Source organism: Thermobia domestica, chromosome 4 (genome assembly GCF_964235325.1).
Source record: "Thermobia domestica chromosome 4, izTheDome1.hap1.1, whole genome shotgun sequence".
NCBI classification, from domain to species: Eukaryota; Metazoa; Arthropoda; class Insecta; order Zygentoma; family Lepismatidae; genus Thermobia; species Thermobia domestica.
Genome location: NC_137457.1, coordinates 227,259,210 through 227,280,897, shown reverse-complemented (window position 1 = coordinate 227,280,897; position 21,688 = coordinate 227,259,210). Strand labels below are relative to the sequence as shown.

At 34.3% G+C, this 21,688-nt stretch overlaps 1 protein-coding gene across 1 annotated transcript in view; it reads right to left on the bottom strand.

The window, feature by feature from the left end:
- LOC145683884 (cubilin-like) overlaps positions 1-21,688 on the bottom strand; it is a 1,291,374-nt gene that overhangs the window by 367,893 nt on the left and 901,793 nt on the right. The window contains exons 54-55 of the mRNA XM_081755522.1: positions 16,244-16,428; positions 5,400-5,540 (exon numbers count right to left, since the gene is read on the bottom strand). Of these exons, the coding sequence (XP_081611648.1) occupies positions 5,400-5,540; positions 16,244-16,428 (326 nt within the window). The remainder of the gene's footprint in view (positions 1-5,399; positions 5,541-16,243; positions 16,429-21,688) is intronic.

Below are 21,688 nucleotides of genomic sequence, written 5' to 3'. Positions count from 1 at the left end.
GTCATAATCAACCACTCTTTCATCCACTCCCTCTTCTTTCTTTTTGGTTTCGCGGGTATTTCCGCTTCCAAAGCACAAGCAATTACTATCGCTAAACAAGCTGCTTCAGTGGACATGCTTACGCGATTAAACTCAAAATTGAACTGAAGTTTGTGCAAACAGTTGTATCGTGTGTGGCCGAGTGTTTGCGCAAACACGATGTTTGCACAAACATGATGTTTGCGCAAACCGTGGACCGTGTGTGGGCCCTATAAGTGAAACCAAGTATCTTATATCATCTCAATCCACAGACCTTCCTTTCTTCCTTTCCAGACGTTGACGCTGTTTGTTGATAGCACATGACCACAGGCACTTGTTAAAGAGAACCAATCTTCTTCTGAAATTCGCCGCAAACTGCAGCGTGCCTCTGGAGATGTGTGCATGGGTGGCAGCAGTGTTAGGAGGTGGGTGAAACATTTTAAGGATGGAAATACAAGTATCGAAGATAAGCCTCGCAGCAGGTGCACTCGAACTTAATGGATATCTCTCAACAATGGACATCTCCATAATACGGAAAGGTTATATATATATATATATATATATATATATATATATATATATATATATATATATATATATATATATTGGTAAAATTTATTACTATGGGAGACAACCTTCTCTTATACGGACATTCTTAGATACGGATTAGAACAGTCTTCCTTTAGCCCTAGCGTTTTAGTAACCTCTTAATAGCAGAATACTCAGCTAATATATATTTTGCAAAGAAAATACTTACGGCAATTTGACGTAAATCTAATTGATTCAAATTAATCCACGAGTTACGAACAAGTCTCAATCACAACCTAGTATCCACAAACGCAGTCCCGAGTTCATTTCCTTGTAGTACACTGGTTGGAAAGATGTAAAATCCTTTTGAAGTCAGCAACTCTGAGTGAGGATTGCCTCATTCACACCACTCAGCTGTCGGGATGGTACTCAACATTATATCCAAGGCTATTTCTTTCCCTTTCCATTCTTTCCTTTATTGCCCACTTAGCCAAGAGACGTCATCATTTATATACGACAGACCTTAAAAGCCATAGATGCCGAAGGCCCAGAAATGTATTTTTTTCTCATATTACCCAGAGTCCGCAGAATTACATGGCAGACAGCTATACCTATCCCCACACTGTTAAAAATACTTTCTTAAATCTGAGAAACCGTTTCTTACCTGTGCAGCGAGAATATCTTTTCTCAGAAACAAGAGTTTGAACATCTCATTAATGAGAAAAGAAGAAAAGTCGATGAGGTTGTATTAAACGAAATGAGAAAATATACTGTCACTATCCTTATAAATGAGAATTGCGAAATCTCATTTCTAAGAAAATATTGTCTTAGTGCACAGATAAGAAACGATTTCTCAAATTTAAGAAATTATTTCTTACAGTGCAGGAAATTCATAAACTGCCATTATTTGTTATGTTACCTCTGTCTATATATTAATTTTGCATATTCTTTTTGTTTTACTTTTACTTTCAATGCAATCAGTAGGCTAGTTAAAAAAAAAAAAAACTTTTATAGGAATACGACTCGAACGTAAGAAGAAAATTCACAGAATTATATTTTCTAATGCATATCTATATAAGCACACTTGGTACCTTTACAGAGAAGGATTTTTAAATCGTTTCCCCGTTAATTTGAACACTTAGTATTTCGCGATTAGTAAATATATATATATATATAACTATTGCAGTTACTCTATACTGCACACAATAACTGTACGAGCGATGAGTAATCTAACTTTGGGTAATTTCTCTTTCACGGGCACCTCTCATTTGCGGACAAATTATCATGTCTCACCGGGATCCGTTATATAAATGTTCCACAGTACTTCAGAAAGTGATCACGAACTGTTTTGAGCGTTACCTTCATATCGTATCCTTGAGCAGAACCACAAATTTCCTTTAAATGTTCTATACTTTTTAATAGTTTTATAAAAACCTTAAATATATAATTCGTTTGTTGTTCGAACAATATTTCATACTAACATGAGATAAACTGGTTAGTAAAGTTATTGATAGATATATTATCTTCTTGCAAACAGCCTTTATGTCTTGCAAACAACTTTACAATTTAGCATTTTTTGGTTTAAACATAGTTTCTATATCTTTTTTCAAGCATATATATTTTCTATAAACTATATTTTCTTTCGAGCATGTATTTTCCATATGCTATATTTTCTTTCAAGCATATATTTTCTATATGTTATATTTTCTTTCAAGCATATATTTTCTATATGCTATATTTTCTTTCAAGCATATATTTTCTATATGTTATACTTTCTTTCAAGCATATATTTTCTATATGCTATATTTTCTTTCAAGTATATATTTTTTATATGCTATATTTTCTTTCAAGCATATATTTTCTATATGTTATATTTTCTTTCAAGCATATATTTTCTATATGCTATATTTTCTTTCAAGCATATATTTTCTATATGTTATATTTTCTTTCAAGCATATATTTTCTATATGCTATATTTTCTTTCAAGTATATATTTTTTATATGCTATATTTTCTTTCAAGTATATATTTTCTATATGTTATATTTTCTTTCAAGCATATATTTTCTATATGTTATACTTTCTTTCAAGCATATATTTTCTATATGCTATATTTTCTTTCTTGGCTTCTGTAACTTAGATATTGTACGAAAATATAGACACCGTTCTTGATAATCGAAGCAACGCGCAAGGAAGGCACAGTGGCTCAGTGGTAGAGCGCTTTCGTGTGGTGCGTCGGGTCCTCGGTTAGATCCCCGTCCAAGTAAATTTCTGGTGAACACATAGTATGAATGGGTTTTATCTGGGAATTCCCGTTTCCTCCCACTTTCTCATTCCACTATTTTTTGATCATCCCTCATTTAATCATCGTCCTCCTTAGCCTAACAGAAATAATCGTGAGACCTTAACTGAAAGCTTTCATTTCATGTTTTTTGAAGCAAAGCGCTGTGACTGGGAAATTTGTTTACGTCAAAATAACTTACGTAAAATAGGTTGAATATGTGAGTTGTTGACAGTAGTAATAATCTTTAACATAATAATAATAATAATAATAATAATAATAATAATAATAATAATAATAATAATAATAATAATAATAATAATAATAATAATAATAATAATAGCAAGTACATGAAGTATAAAATTTGATGATGAAAATTAATTAATTCAACTTATGATCGTTACTTCTTATGGAACTTAGTATCTCGTCCGTGCAGCGGTCAATTTGAGGTTCTCGCTTGTTGGAGTTACTATTACTAATAGTAAATATCAGTTATTTGTATGATAAAGGTATTGTAATTTAATAAGAGATAAATATAAATATTGTAGTTAAGGGCAATCCCAGTGCTGAGGGAGCCCTTTGGAGACTTTGTAACAAAAGCCCATCCAATTTCATTTAGTGAATATTAACGGTGTATATAAACTATGTTACTTTATCAACAGTTCAGGAGCGAATATACCTTTCTGTAAGTGTACTATATGTCTACAATGAATTACAGTTTTGATGATAGTAAAATACGAAATTCCCAAATAATATATAGAATCAATGAGTTTTTTTTTTTTTCAATTTTACAAAGATATTTACAAATGCCGTGAACATATTACTTTTATAAACAATTCACCTTCATTCATCATTGTTCCCTAGTTAGGCACATATTGTTTGTTATGGTTTTGATTAGTTGTCTTCAACACTTGCCACATACAGTTATTTTATAAACAATATACTGTATGTTTCTCCAGTTTTATTTTTGTTCCATCTCGAAAGTACTTGACAGTAATTTCGCTTTCGATTCACTCCTGAAGTTGATGGAATATAAGCAACTGTTTGTTTTAGTTCTTTCATTTTCACATAGTCCGATTTTGTGTCCTCTATCGGCTGCAATTAATAGTAGTGCCTTGAAATATATTTCTTGTTGGCTCTTTGTAAATGATCCTGATATCGATTCCTCTATGGTCATCAGATTCTAGAAGACCGACAAGAGCCAATGATGATTTATTGCTCGAACTGAATACTTCCGAGAAACTGAGACCGAGTATACATTCTAATTGGTTTGCTTTTAGAATTAGACGCGTGTGGATGGGAAAGAGTGAATTTGAGGTTATTATATTTTCTTTTGAATATTACATCTTCACACTGTCGCTGAGGATGCGATACTCAGAAGAATGGTTCGTTAGCACCTTGTTTGTAATGATCGTTTAGCAGACAGTGTCAATAATATGTTGTAGATCCACGTATAAACAGCGTAGCGAGCCATTCACCAGAAACACTTCCAGAATTACATGTTGTGCTTTTAAGGCGTGCAGACATTAGCATCATCATAATTACGTTTGTCGAATAAAGGAGGTCCTCATGAATCACACTACACAATAGCTGTCGAAATATGTCTGCTAGTTAGCATTGAAATGGCTGAAACCCCAGACAGCACATTGTTCTTTTCCAAGTACGATTTGATTGGGATGTTGAACGTGCGGCAATATCTCTGTTGCCTTATTCTTTGAGGTGGATTACTCGCGGATGAAAAGAAGCAACTGGACGTTTAAATATAATCTTAATCAGATCTTAAACATTCGCGGAATACAAAGTCTTCATTATGGATAACTTATTTAATAGGCAATCATCATCATAAGATTTTCCTTCTGATATGTCTTGCAAAATAGTCAGTATTTGGTCGTGCGAAAATCTTTCTGTCCACTTATGACACTAAAGTCACATACGAGATCATGTTGATCGCGGTGGCTCAGTGGTAGAGCGTTCACTTCCGGTGTTTGGGGTCCCTGGTTCGATCCCAGCTCGCGCCGTGTGGACTTTGTGGTGGACAAACATCGTGCTCGTGGGTTTTCTTGGGATTCTCCCGTTTCCTCCCACTTTCTTCATTCCACCATTTCACTCATCTCTCATCATCACCGTCTCCTTTAGCCTAACTGGCGTAAGCGTGGACCGTAAAATTTAAAGATTTCATTTTCGTTTTTTTCTTAAATATTTCAAACAACAAACAAGAAGGTAAGTTGGGAAGGCTTCACTACCCTTTTTTTTCTTAAAACTAACCCCCTATAACTTCTAGCAGGTTGTTGCCAAACTCATAATTTTCACGGACTTAGAAAAAATTCAGGTCACAATATATTTTGGCGAAGTGCACATCTGGAAAGAATATTTTGTAACATTCCTCTGTAACTACTGTATCAAATTAACTTTCAAACTAGCAAATTGTACCTAGCACCTTTAAAGAATATATTGATATTTCTGCTATGAATAAGTTATTATTATTGTTAGGAAATAACTTAATAACTTATGTTTTAAGTCGAATATATTATATTTGCTCTCTAACCAAACTTTAAATATGTGTTCAATACTAACCTTAAAACCATCACCTGTTGTGTCCGAGTCCGTACGGAATAATATTCTCATCCGATTTCCTGTTGAGTTGAAAGGTCGAGGGATTTGCCTTCCACACACTTTACCAAGTGAAGTCCACGTAGAATTTCTGTAGTCAAATACCTTAAATAGATAGCACGCATATTAAGAAACATATATGCTGTTGACATTTATTATTCAATTATGTGTTTCTAGTTTTATTTTTTTTAAATACAAATTAGACAACATAATAAACATATGTACTTAGAATTTGGAAAATTGTAGTTAGAAAAGTGTATCCTAGAGAAATAACAGCTCTAACAGCCACGCCGATAAAAATGATAAAAATTAGAACAGACGTTTTAATATTTTAGACGTCATCGGAGTGATTTTGATGGCTGGAACTGTGAAGGGGAAGGGAAATTATCAACTTTTGCTTTGTAAGAAATAATAATGATCGTTTCCAAGAAAAATATCCAAAAATTAAAATATTCCTGTTACGGATTTCCGCCAGTACATGTACTCGGATAAATTACTGTTCATGAATATAATAAGAAGATTATAAATACTAGGAAAATGACGGCAAAGGATTCAACATCATAAGAAAAACGTGCAAACTATGTTATAGGTAGAAACGGTGGATAATTTCAGAGTACAAATAGAGTCACACTATTTAGATTTGGTGGGAATATATGAATTTCGATGAGAAGATACTAAGGAAGAACGAAGTAGACACTACGAATTATTCTATTTAGTTGATGAAAACAAAGATAATAATTTTGTAGAAAAGTTTTCGGAACTCCAACCTGAACAGCATTGTGAATAATAAGATCAAAATATTCAAACACACGAGAGAAAAGAAAATTTAAAGATAAATGTATTATCCCACTATTGTCCGCACAATGAAGGGAAAGACTCTAAAAAGAAAGAAAGAGATAAGTTGTATTAACAACTGAAATTTTAGTTTCAATGCTGTTGTGGAAGGCGTGGTGATATAGTTTAACAGATAAAAGGGACTCAAGAAAGACAATTAAAGGAGATATATTCTTGTGTCTCAGCCTAGAATACAAGAAACGTAGAAAACAAGAAGTGAAGAAATGGAAAGTTGAAAAATAGGGGAAACATAGATTCACTGTGAACTTCCAAGAGAACTTGGAAAAAATAGGGACATCAGTAGTATGCCCCGACGTATATCTCGCCGAGTCAGCGAAAATTTTAGTGACGTCATAGGTGAAAGGTTATTGACCCCTTTAAATTTTGGAAATTGCCCAATTTAAACATATGGTATAATAGTACAGAACCCCAATATATATTACTATAATTTTGGGTGGTCCACCTCGTTCCCTTTCTTGGGTAAAAAATTACTAAAAAATCAAATTTCGAAGGTTTTTGCCCCAATTTATCCCCTTGGATGAGGTCCTATTACCTTATATGGTTATATGAACATATATACGGTTCATTTCCTTTCATAAGACATAAGTACATTGATGCATCTCTTTAAAAATTTGGGAGGGGTATCTTGGCTCACTCCATCAGTTTTAGAAATTGTCCAATATAAACATTTGGTATCATAGTACAGGACCTCAATATGTACCACTATAAATTTGGATGGTCCACTTCGTTCCCTTTCATGGGTTAAAAATACCAAAAAGGCAAATTTCGGAGGTTATTGACCCATTTTATTCCTTTTGGATGAGGTCTTATTACCTTATGTGATTATGTGGGCATGCACAGGGGTCTATTCTATTTCTTAAGATGCTTCCATCTTAAAATTTTGGTATAGGTACATTGGCCCACCCTTGTCCAATTTAAAACTTTGATATAATAATATAGGACTCTAATGTGTATCACTAGTTATAAACTTCGGTGATCCATCTCGTTCCCTTTTACGTTTAAAAAAATTGATAAAAATTAGTACGACCATGTGTTCGGTTATTAACCCAATTTATTCCATTTGATAAAGTCTTATTACGTTATATGATTATATGGACGTGTACAAAGGTCTATTTTCTTTCTTAAGATATAGGTACATTGAAAATTTAGGAGAGGTATATTGAACTCACCTCTTAAAATTTGGATAGGTCCCTAATAAATACCATTATAAATCTCGTTCTCTTTCATGGGTAAAAAATTGTCAAAAATATAAATGAACCATTTGATAAGGATGGATGTGTACAGGGGCCATTTCCTTTATACTTTTATGTTTCCTTTTTAAATTTTGTTGGGGTACATAGGACCATTTCTTTAATTTTCGAATTACCAAATAAAATTCGGTAAACATTCTCTAGGACCTATTTAAAATTTCGTTGTCCCAATTAAGGCAAAATATTTAAATTTCGAAGGTTATTGACCTATTTTGTCTTCTTTGATACGACTTTATTATTGAATGAGTAGAGGATTTATTACTTTTTTCATAACACATAGGTGTATTTGTGCATTAATCATAAGTTTTCGGATGGATGCATCTCTTTTTGTCAAATCAATAATTGGTAATTGTTCGTAGAATTGGGTAATTCAGTTTATTTCATTCTTCAGGTAAATCATTGTCAAATATTAGTATGGTCACGTGGTCAGTTATTGACCTATGATGTGATTATGGAAGCCCATGACATTGGTACATTGATACGTTCCTTTTAATCTTTTGGGAGGATAATTTGAGAATTGTCAAAATAAAATTGTCATTGGTCGTGATTATTCAACCTACGGGGCAAAATATAAACGTAAGCAATACGTTGTATCTCGTGATTGACCTTGATGAGGTAGTGTACAGGGATTCATTTCCGTTTCAAAAATCGTGGGAGTTATCAAATAACACACTGCTAGACAACAATTGGTTCTGCTTATTTCTTTCTATGGTAAACAATTGACAGATGTTATTGACCTTATTAAAAGATAACTACAGCATATAATGATATGGTTAATTCTAAGACAGGTATATCGAGAGACGCACGTAGGACTATTCTTTTAATTTTGGGAGTGGTGATAAACAGAATTTTAGTATGAGGCTCGAAGTTTGAACGTTCAATAATCAATCGATGTGAAACAATACTTTGAACATTAGTCACAACTCACAATCTAAGATCATTGATGGTAGTTGATTTTTACCTTGAGCTTTCAAAAATCTGATAGGTAACCTTATTGAATCTTATGACTCATAGACGAAAGGCAATACATGCTACAACACTTTGAAATTTAATCACAACTCACTGTCTAAGGTGACGTAATTTGATTGGTTAATCACTAGCAAAGTTATTGTTGATGCAATTTAATTGGCTGATCACTATCTTTCATGCAATCTGATTGGTTGATCACTATCTTTCATGCAACCTGATTGGCTAATGATTTTCAAATCTTTCCTGTATTCAGTTTTAAATTTTGTTTAACATTTATTGATTACTGTTTAAAAATCTTGGTCTGAACACTTTAGTTCAACATTTTACACTCAGTGATACATATGATCAAAACCGTTTATTTGTTATCGAATAGTTAAAAAAACGGATAAAGTTTGACGGCTCGTTGCTTGCAAATACCCCAGTAAAATGATTTCTGAATAATGGACTGCCGTTTAAAGCACTAGCTAATTGTAATGTATTCAACATTGTGCATGGAAATGATACATAACGTATACGTACCTTGTAATCTAAAAGTCCAGGATAATGTTGCGCTGGTGGTCGATCTCTAGGAGTGAGGAAACTTCACATACACAATACAGTTTCCAGGTGCTGCTAATTTCTCTTGGAAATGAACTTCCAATCGGATGGCTACATGTCGTTATAAATTCCAATAGCGACAATCTCCAGCAGAAGAATCGGGAGTTAGGTCAAATACAAACAGTGTATATCCAGTCGGCTCTTGTAGTCGGCTCTTGAAATTATATTGGTAAAATGTATGCCAGAGCCTGAGAACAATGTGTGGTACGATGAAATGTAGAGATTCTCTTCAAAGCTGGGTTGTAATGGTTTTGAAGGTACAGCTTTTCCATCCATGTAAAATGTAAAGAAATTAATGTTTAGGTGTTGAAATTCAAATGGATTGCTGGTAATAGTTCCACTAGACGCGTCATTCGATGTAAATCCTATAATAATACGATCTGGCAATGTTCTCATAAACAGGTTATCAATAGTTTTGGATTATAAATCCTTCGGGATGGTAAATGATTTCATTTGAACTCTTGTCAGAGGATACTTTGCCGATGTAGATTGTAAAATTTTATTGTGTGCCAATTTGACACTAGGGCTAATGCTAACTTCTTTTTTTTACTTGCAACGATCCATCTAGAATATTGATTTTTGCACTGACATCACTTTCACTGGCCATCAGACAAAAGTTTGATTTTGCAGGAATAAGTTTCACACGTAATTATACTACATGAATTAGAATCTTGATCTTGATCACTAATTTACCTTGATTAAAAATGTCACAATGAAGATGTCCAATCATATCGAATTTCATACTTTGTTTTGTCAGTTCATAGCGTTGTTGAAATCCTTTGTTCTCACTGGGTGGTTGCGTTCATATGACCAGCCGTATCTTGAAACCACATTACTGTTTGTAAATGTGTATTTTTAGCTCCATCACTATAATTGAGCAGTTTTTCCAGGTACGAACGATATGGATGATTATGTGACGGAAATGAAATCAATTTATTTTTCAAATAGATTTGTACTTCTCTAAACATGGCATTTACAAAATCATTGACAGGTGCAATTAATTTATCCTTTTCGGTGAAGGAGGAACCATCTGATTTCACAATTTGTGCTTGGATGTACAATAAGATTTGTGACAAATCAATATATTGATCATTGCTATCACTCTCTACATATTCTATTGGTGAATTTTCAGCTATTAAACCAATTGGTTTGCAGCCAATAATATGATTGTCCAGAACACCGGTTTTGGGTAACGTTGAAAAAATGTCCAATTCACTTTTTACACATTCACAGGATTGATGATGCAAGAAAGCCATCGTTGAATTAATCAAACATATCTGGTGACGTTGCCAATGATATCTTCTTCTACTTATGTAATTACTTACGTCTCTTCGTAGGATTGATGGTGTTGTTAATCGTTGGAAGGTCAACCTCAAACTAAGAGCAGTCGTCTCATTTTCGTTTATGATATCCACTTCCCACCATAGTTTTCAACTTGTTTTTAGCTTTTTCTTCTAAATTTGATTTTGTCTCTTGCATACGTTCATGAAACGATTCTTCTACCGGTTGATTCGAGATCACAACATCAGTAATCATATTGGCACCTGATTTTAATGATTCTTTTCCCACAGTTTTAGCTCCTTGCTTCACGAAACAAGCCACCTGGTAACACTGAACGAAATAAGCCACCAAGGAAACTTCCAGTGTCATGTTCTGCTTGATAGGGACTTCCCACATAGACGTTGCCGATACCGGATAACGCTTGCTTTTGGTAATATTACAAATACGGATCAGTCGTGACGACGACGACTGAAATGTACTTTTGTACATTCCGTTCCAAAGGTGAATGGCATACGATGGCTTGTGTTATCCCTTATGTTGATTTATACTTGCTCAAAATTCATTTTTTCCGCCGGAACATAATGTGCAAGATTAAAGATTTGTACTGCATGACTTCCAAAAGTATGATTCACAGGATTCATGTTGACAATTCGTACGAAGGGTACCATTGTATCTCCAACAATGACAAATTTAATAATGTCACAGTAGACGTACATTTGTGATGGTAAACCTAATCGTACATCAGGTGTATATTGTTCCATTTGCATATCTTTTAAATCATTTTTGGTTCAAATACAAACATTAAACTAACACCTGGTGAGAATTGTACGGAAGAATGGATTTCCCTATTGGGATGTTTTATGAGGCATATATTATTAGTTGCATCACGAGATATAAATAAGTTGGTTTCTTTATGATGTGTAATTTCATGAATAAGATCCCATATATTGTTATAATAGCGTAAGGGATCGTCACAACCTTCCACGGTTTCTGATCACTACTACTTTTGTAATATATTTTATTGTTTTCGCTGTCAATGTTCAGTAAAGAATGTGGATAATTAATCTCTACAATTGCCACATCAAATTTCTGAATAAACTCTACACGTTGTTGTAATTTTGAAGTCAATGTTGTAATATATGAAGTCAATGTATTTTCTGGAAAATAATCCATGGAACTATTACTGGGAAGAGTAACGTAAAAATCTTGATCAGGTTCCATTCTTCTTCTTCAATGAAGTTGCAGGGATACAGGAATTGAATGAGATAGGATATCCTTTCCACTGGACGTGATACTCCTTTCTGCGACCTTTTGTTCTTGTACGTAATATTTTATCGATGAGGAACGTCGAAGGGAGCGGTACTGGTTGTAATTCTTCTCTGTAGAAAACACCATCGATGAGTTGATGATTTAAATCCTCTAGTCGATACACTGATGGGTTCCTTGGTACAATGGCTTTTACTCTAAATATTTCCCAAGTCCAGTTCCCGAGGTAATCCTTGTCAAAGATACGTTTTGTTTTACTAATACGAACAATATCACCAACAGATTAATCCGTATCTTGTTTGGAACGTTGTAGTTTTTGTCGTATAAGTTATGCCACACCTGCAGTAAATTGTCTTGAGAAACGTTTTCAGGTGCCATTTTAATACTGGAATGTCGACTTTCATTGTCTGCTTTTACAAGTAAAGCCAATACTTTCATGTAATTGTATGTTTGATATTTGGTAAAGTATTTCCACTATGATGTTTCAATGTCTGATTAAATCTTTCTGCGATGCTGGCTTTAATATCTTGATCCTTTGTTGTAACATGTTGCACGTTGTGTTTCCTGAGAAACTTTTATACTGTCTTGTTGGTAAATTCAGTCCATTGGCCACTACGTAGCACAATTGGTTTCCTGTCCTGGAAAATCATTTCAAATGCATTCACTATATTCTCTGCACTATTTAATTTTAGTTGTACAGCCCACCCGTGTCGACTAAACACATCAATCACTGTAAGAATATAACGGTAATTGTCATTATAGTTTTGAAGTGATTGTATACCATTAAGTCACGTCACCATTGATTATCAATATTGTTGATAATATAAAAGTCTCTACGAAAACGACGACGTATAGGACGATGTAATGTGTAAGTAGGTTGTTTGTTTATCCAAAGTTTTAATTTTGCTACAGGTATAAATTTTCTTATGGCTTGCCATAATTTCTTTACAGTAGAAAACTATGCAAGATGTGCTGGATTATAATAAATGGATTTACACTTTTAGTTCATGCTGTTTACGTTGACCATTGTGGAATGGTAGTTTTCTTTTTGGTCGGACTTCTAAAACATCGTCATCATCTTCTTCTTCTTCTTCTCCAGAAGAAAAAAATTCAGGTGCAGGTTTTGATAATGCTGATCCTTCAGATGCTGTTATACTAATATGCTTGACAATATAGTTTAATCTTCGTGGATTCCCAGTCAATTCTTAAGGTGTGTTTCACGATGCAAGGTAGTTGCAAAACAATTCTCAGCCTTGAGGATTGTTATGTTTCCTCGGTCGAGTCATATCGCACATTAAATCTACAATATTGGATCCATGCAGTTTATTATCGTTGATATACACTATTCCTTTATCATTCCACGTAAGTACGTCATTTTGTTTTAAACGATGGATTTGTAATTCGTCTATCTTACGATACATTTATGGTATGCGGCTAAAATTTCTTGCTTCGTGGTATCATCAACATTCGGAAGTCACCTTCAGCTTTCATTCATGTAATTGTAAGTGGGATTGGTTCTTCTCGTTCACCTATCACATAAAGATATTTCTGTAATATTCTATTGTACTGATCCCATTTTCTTTATCACTTGGATACGATGTATTCAATATAGATTGCATTTCACGATCGAGATTGGGCTCTCGTTTTATACTCACAAGGGATGATGATGCATGCATTCGTTGAAGCATTTTTGGTGGCACTAAAACCATCTTCTTGATATGTTCCATGATGTTTATTGTTTAAACAAAATACTGGATAACACGTTTCCTACAATAGATGCAACTAGTGCAGATAAGAATCCTACTTGTTGTACGGTTAAATGTTTCTTCTTTTTATCCAGTGATTTTGAATTCTCCACGAGGTAGCGGAGCGTGTTCTTGTAACGCTTTAATCTTGCCTTCTGCGCACTTGTCAGTGGAACGTTGCCTTTTAAGACATTATAACAACATTCACAAATACTTGAATTAATGAAGCATCTGCATTGGCAATAATAGCTTTACGCAATCTCGGTTTAGCTTTGTGCAGAGCACGCAGCAGATCAGCGTGTTTCACTGTAGGAGACATCGTGATAAACTAAGTTATCCTTTTCACGTTCACAATAACAAACATGTTTTGTTGGTACATAAACGTAATGATGCAAATCGTCAGGAAAAATATTTGTACGAAATCGCTTTTCATCGGATGTATCTTGTTTAAGATCCATTAGTAACTAGCCATGTGGATTTCTTGTTGCCTTTGCATAACTTTCTTGTAGAAACAGTGGATTCTCAGGCATGATCTGATAACTCATATGCTTGATTTGTGACTTGTCACGTGGATTTTTAAACAACACCGACTATCAACAATTTAAACTCAAATTTCTATTTGCATTGCTTTCATGAAATATATTTTGTGTTACAAAAATCACACTAATATTTCGATGATGTGATTTTTTCGTGAACAAATCAAGAATATCACTATTCGCTTCTCGTATATGATCATCAATAATAATCAAATGTGGTCCATCTTGAGGCTGAAAATCTTCCATTCGTGGAAGTCCTTCATGAAATTCTAATGAAACCGGCATTGTAGAATACACGTCTTACCATTCTGCATAATGCCAGTATATCTTACGAAAGATTGATAGTATTGATCATGCTTGGGAGATGTGACACTAATCGCTTCACAAAATACGTTTTGCCACCCCCCCCCCCTAAACCCTGCGAATATGATGAACACTAACACCTTGTTTCAAATATGATGGGTATTTAAAGTGACTGCAATATTTTTTGTTTTAGTTTGTAAATTGTTGCACTCACTGGTAAATGTTGGCGACAAACAAAAAACCGTTTACCTGTTAATCGAATAGTTCAAAACCCATTAGTTGTTAATCGAATAGTTAAAAACTGGATAAAGTTTGACGGTTAACCGTGAAAGTTGATCACTGATCTTAAATTCTATTTCAAATTGTACTCGCTTGAAAAACTTTTAAATGTTTTCGTTTAGAATTTTTTTCAAAATTTTGTTTGAAAATTTTTTGTTCCAAAATTTTGTTTTAAATCTTTTCGTTTGAAAATTCTGTTTGAAATTTTGTTTCATATGTTTAGTTTGAAACTTGTTTCGTTTCAAAATCTTGCTTGAAAATTTTTAGCTAAAAAACTTCGAAGTTTTAAAATTTTTTGTTTTGAATTTTTTTCAAAAATTTTTTGTTTAAAATTTTTAGTTTGAAAATTATGTTTGAAAAGTTTGTTTGAAAATGTTTTCTTTGAAATATTTGAAAAGTTTTTCCTTACAAAATATTGTTTGAAATTTTTGTTTTGGAACTTTTTGTTTTTTTCGTTTCATTTTTTTGTTTCGAAAATTTTGGTTTGAATTTTTTAATTTGGAAGTTGGAAACACTTCCGAATACCGTGAATAATGTTCAAAATTTCCACCTAACTCATAGAGAATATTGACCAGGGACCCGTCATCGTATCAAAGACTCGCCCATCAAAACCAGATCATTGATTACGTGACCGTACTACTATTTGACACCCTAAGGTTCCTAGCAAATTCAAAGGGGATACCCGTCCACACCTTATAACCCTATATGATCTCATCAAAGAGGATAAATTGAGTCAATAACCAAGCACGAGTCTGTACTAAAATTTGACAATTTTGTACCCATGAAAGGAAGGAGATGGACCACCGAAATTTATCATGATACATACTGAGCTCCTGTACTATGATACCAAATGCTTAAATTGGACAATTTCCAAAATTCAAGGGGTTAGCCAAGGTACCCCTCCCAAAAATTTAAAGGAGTGCTTCAATATACCCATGTCTTGTGAAAGGGAATTGACCCCTGTATACGCCCATATAACCATATCGGGTAATAAGACATCATGAAAGTGGATACATTAGGTCAAAAACCTCCAAAATTTGAATTTTTTACCCATAAGAGGGAACGTGGTGGACCCCCAATACTGATAGAGGTACATAGTCTGGTCCTAGGCTACCGTAACAAAATTTTAGATTTAGCAATTTTTAAAATTTAAGGGGGTGGTACCCCTGTCAAAATTTATGGGTGTGTGCCAAGGAACCCCTGCCTAAATCTAGAGGGGGTGGTCCTAGGTACCCCTAGGTCATTGACCCTGAGCCAAGTTCATTGACCTTAGACCTATGACGTCACTAATATTTTTGTTGACTCGGATATCTATACACTGGCCCCTACTACGACATCAAACCGTGGGTAATTAGAGCAATTTAAGTTTTAAATTCTTCAATCTGAAGAAGAAACTGTATGAGTACACATCACAGCAGAGCTAAAAGATATAGGTAACTAAAGTGTGAATAAGAGCAGAAAACGTGATAATATGAGAAAGATTATGCAAAGATAAAGAGAAACTAGGAGAGATATGTAGAAGATGAATAATGAAATACGAGCAAAGACTACGAAAGCATATTATAGAAGTGCAAAAGGCAAAAAGCCGTAGAAAATGAGTAAAACAGGCATATGTAATCAAGTAAGCTTATATTGATCTGTTGAACCAGAGGAAATGTAACATAGGAAAAAAGGACAACCTATATAATATAGTTACTAAAGTACTCAGGGAAGAAAACCATACTTACTTCCACATAATCTTTATTGCATGTATTACTTTGTTCTAGATGAAATCTCTCTACAAATAATAGACCAATATGATATCCATCAGCTACTCGTATTTCCCAGATACATTCAGCATTATTTGGGTACTGGTTTGGAAAATTTGGTGAAACTATATTATCTCGTTCAGAATGGAAGATCCCTCCACATCCTGAAAGACGGAAGTTATATATATATCATGCTATGAAGTTTCTTACATATAACACAAATATGCCTGTTAATTTTAGAGACACACATATGCATACGTTTATATATTTATATGCATACCACATCTACTTGAGATGATCATTTTCAACAAAAGTATGATTTTGTTCCTGGTGATTTAGGTATCCGATATATAATTTTGAGTAAATTTTATGCCAGAATTTAGAAAGAACTAAGTGTTTTGGTTTATTTCCGGTGTGCTTGATATGTGGATTAGTATAAACGGTTTTAAGTTCAATTTGAACGAGGTACATTGTAAATAGTGAGCCAATTGGCGGCCAAGACAATTGGATGGCTATTTGAATTAAGCTGACATAACTAAGAAGCCTCCTGCAACCCAACGTCAAATGAATACATTTTGGACTTATTCTTTGAGGGAATAATGTAAATTTTTCATGCACTCCCGGTGTCATTAAGTATGAAAAATATTTAATAATGAGAAATGTGGTATAGTGATTTTCAGAATAAAACAGTTAGAAATCAATGATTACCTACAATATTTTTCACTTTCAAATTTTAGTAATTACTACTCGATAATATAATAATATAATCTATTCTTTCAAAATATAAGAACTCATCCTTATTTAGAAATCAATCACATCAATAAAACCACAATATTAATACCTCGCAAATACATTATATGGTAAGTGCAAAACTATCAAGGGACACTCAATGGGGTAAGCTATCACACCCTCGGTATGAGGGATATGGTAGAACTACTTTCTTAGATGCGTATTCAAATATGATTTATACGGTTTTCAATCCAATATCACATTTTCTGATTGTAGATACATAATCTGGTGTTTTAATTAGTACATGAGAGATGTATTGGTGTTCCATCCTTTCTTTGAGCCTTCTTAATCTATAGGCTTACATCTTTAAAAAGAAAGCATGACTATTTTCATCTAAAATATCAATGAAAATTTCACATATTTCAGTGGTGACAGAATCTTTATACGAAGTGATAAAATCAAGATATTATCAGTATATGAAGCATTCGGAGCAATACGTAAACGACTCTCGATATTGGTTGCGTATTGGATCAACATGTCATAATTAAGAGGATTTATGGAGTGTAACATCAGCACACAATCTTTGTATGCAGTCTTGGACGAAGAGTGGAAATTCTGGGAGAGAACATAGTTTTTCATAATTGTTAAGCTGAATCCATAATGTGCCACAAAAGACTAAATGTCACACAAAGAATTTTAGAACGAGTTTAAGAAACCATATCATTAGGTAGTATAAGGAAGGCTAGAATCTAGCAAAAGTAGGCATGGATTTGGACAGATCATCATATCGCAAGCAAAAGCAGGTTTGGGAATAACAGATCAACTTGTTTGTTTAGACCACAAAATACCTGCAGGGAGTGCCACTAGACTTGAATAATATTGCATAAAAGATTCCTAGTTACGCAACAATATCAATAAGGCAGTTTATTTTCTTCAGCCAACCTAATGATTGCTGTTCGATAAGTCATATTAACAATGAAAAATACTATACATCTTTTACACTGACGCAGGGAACATACCCACTAGACAACAGTACAATGGAGAAAGTGCCCTTTCTTTTTATGCTATTAGTTTACAATCGCATTTAGTTTCCATTGCAATATTAGACTCACCTAATCTGACGAGAATTTGGCACTTCGTATCACGTCTCAAACATCGTCGACATGTATAAAAGATATAAAAGTTTATTATTCTATTAGAGGGTTATGTCAGATGGTCATAATTGTCAAATACAAAGACAAGATATGACAACGCTAACTTACCAGATCGTTCCTCATGATATTGACCGCAAACTCGTGTTTAAAGATGACTAGCTGAAATGAAAAGTAGGACCTTTCCCTCTTAAGATACGCAATTTAATGAAACTGTAATGATGAACATCCATATAGTTGCCCCTTGTAATTCTTATCTCTCATCCGTTCTTATACCTTATCCCGGTGAGGCTGAACTTCAACTTAAACTGAATCGGTACTGTCGCTACTTACTGACTAGCGCTTACCTTCTACAGGCCCACATTTTGCGTGAGTTTCAGTCTAATTGGTTGTTGTATACGACGTGTTCTTTACACATGTATGCACAATTCCGTAGTTATTTATTGGATTTCTCAAAAAGTTTTAAATCATCTTGTTATCATCTATTCATATACATAAATTTATATATATTAGTGAGTGCATGCTCGTTGGACTGGTTAATTGATTAGTGGGTCTTGAATGAAGACGTTAATGTTAAGGCTATTTGTCTTCTCAGGATAAGGATAATAGTCGATACGTTGTGTACATTTAATAATTGAAAACAAAATTCTTAGAAAACTGAAGTTCAAGTATAAATTCGTCACAGTAAGATATTAAACAATTAAAATTCAGGTTATTAGTGTGAAAAGGCTAAAGGAATGAATAAAAAAAATATAAAATACATGGAAAGAAAATAACTCAAAATTATCAATTGTATTAATACAAAACAGGGGAATTTTCATTTGATTGAAGATATAACTTACTTTTTTTACATGGTTTGCGAATTTACTAACAAAAATATAAATTACCGATTTACATACTGCTGAAGATGATGGATCTTTATACTGCTAATTCCCTCTGAGTAGCATCATAAAATATGAACGAGATACACTTCGCAAATATTTCTGTAGCCTATGGAACCCGAAGGTTCAGTACCTCGATCATAAAAGCTCTCTATTGACTTCTGTCCTTAAACAACTGATTCAATTTCTAGTAGACACAACTACTAATAGTATTTTCTACAGTAGGAGAAGGTAAGACCACTTGTTTTTTTATATTACCAATGACTTTCTGTAAGAGGGTTACAAGGAACAACATCCACGTGACGCCAACATCCAGCTTGGATAACGCCAACATTGTCAATTTAGTATAATTATTTCATTGAAATTAGCTATTTGTTGAGAGGAAGGGTTCATTTATTACTCATTTGATCACATTTCATTTTCGTTGCCTGCCCTTTGTTATAAATACCTTTTCATTACTTGCGGGAATTGGTGGGGTGATATGATATGGGGAAGCAGTGGACGTTCCCTTTTCTGATCTAATTGTGTGTGAATCCAGTAGCTTGTTTACTTATATTTTTTTATAATAAAAATATAAAAATACGAAAAAAGAAAAAAATAAGAAAAGAGCTTCAAAATTTTCTACATAATATTTAATGTTCTTATTTGTTTCCGGTTTTGTTCGGTTAATTCTTGTCTTCATTCACTTATCGTTTTTTCTTTGTTTCTATTCTGGGGTTATTTACTTTTGTCGGCGGGAATGGTTGTTTGATACATTTTACGTTCTCCTTGACCATGTTGGCTCCACGCTGCCCTTTTAGTGAGGGTGTGCTAAGGGATTGCTCTGGGAGTGGCTTTAGTTCCAATGAACACCTCGGTGTGATGTCGCGGAGCCCACACACAGCATTTATTTAGAACATTTTAAAAATAAAGTACTCTTACGGAAGAAAATTATTAATTTCGAGTCAGGATTCACCCACTAGGAAGACGTTCAAACCTACATTGACCAAGTGGGATTAAGGGATTTCCCTCTTTTGTTATTATATATCAGTTCTACAAATTATGGACATTAAAAATAATGAAATGACACCTTGTAGGTGGAAAGGAATAATCAGAAACAAACGGAAATTATACTCAAATGAGATAATATTGGAAGATTTCACGTTACAGCAGAGCCTCGCCGAGTACTGAATGTTAGACGCAGACTAATATCATACTCGGATTCCATAAGCGCAAAAGATGAGAATGAATCTAGTTAACAGACCAATATATAGTTAAAGTAGCTTGAATAAAAAGTAAGAACTCAGATTAACTATTTCCAGCATACTCCCAGTCGACTTACTTTCAGTTTGACAACTCTTCCAGAATTCGTTAAAGCTGAAAACTATTGATTAAAAGTACGATTTCAGTGCCTAATCCGTTTTGTTGCTTAAAATGTCAGCTTTATAACAATCCAGTGCATCATGTGATGTATCGCCTGTCATTTGTGCAAATTGTGGCCAGGAAAATCATGACGCGGAGTCCTGTACAGCGACCAAGCCCTACTGTGTTAGAATTAACTATAAGGGTGATCATTCTACTTTTTCCATATACTGGCTAGTCTTTCAGAGGGAGAAACAAATTCGGCAGCTAATGGCTGTTGAAAAGATTCCCGCTACTTGGTGAAGCGTCGTATAAAGGAGAGCATTCTAACCCTGCTCCCTGTTCTGTTTGCACTCGTAATTGCAATTTCCCTGATTGTCTGTTTGTAGACAGCCACATGACGTTTCCAGCTAAAAATCGTATATTGAAATTAGGAGTATAGAACCAAAAACACCAATCGCTGCCTCTTGTACCTCATAACTAAAACATTCAAGCCATGCTCATCGTTATGCTCTAAAATTAACGACACCATATTGTGACTCTCCATACATTGTAGGCATCAGGTCAAGTCAGCCCATACGTCATCTCCATCAATTCTAAAACTATTTTTGATTTCATTCATATTGGATAAGGTGGAGTACGAACTGATCGATAATGAGTGGACGGTGACTGGCTCACAAGGTACGCTTCGTCTCAAACATTAATCACCCCAACTACGGTGCATCTATGGCGGAATCCTAACAGCTCCAGTTGTCATCTGGAGGAACTGAAACAACTTATTTTCGACTACTCACCAGCTGTTGACTGCAAGAAACTTAATTTTGGCTTACATAGTCATCAGTTTTAACTCGTAACTACCATTCTTCCCCTAAACAGCACTATCTAGTGCAAGATATTCTTGAGAAATAACGTCAGGTACAGCAACAAAACGGTGTTGTTGTTGTCTGCTGGGTGAAGGCACACGTCGGCATTACATTAATGAGTGAGAAATGAACGTGCCGACACAACCGCCAAAACCGCCGTATCGGTATTAGTCGCACTGAAGCACTTTCCTCTGTTCTCTGATCTCCATAGTTATTTCATTCAACGATTGCACTCTCATAGGGCAGTGGATTGGAACCAAGCGAAGTAAAAATAAGCATCGCTCAGTAAAACTGACCTTCGGGAATCGGCAAACGTTCTCGCGTACTGTTCCCCGATATAAACTAATCTTTACACCTTGCATATTGGACACTCTAATCTCACTCATTAATATTTAGTGCGTGGCGCCAACTCTTAGTATTCTGAACACTGCATTATTCCGCTGAACGTTTGACACATCA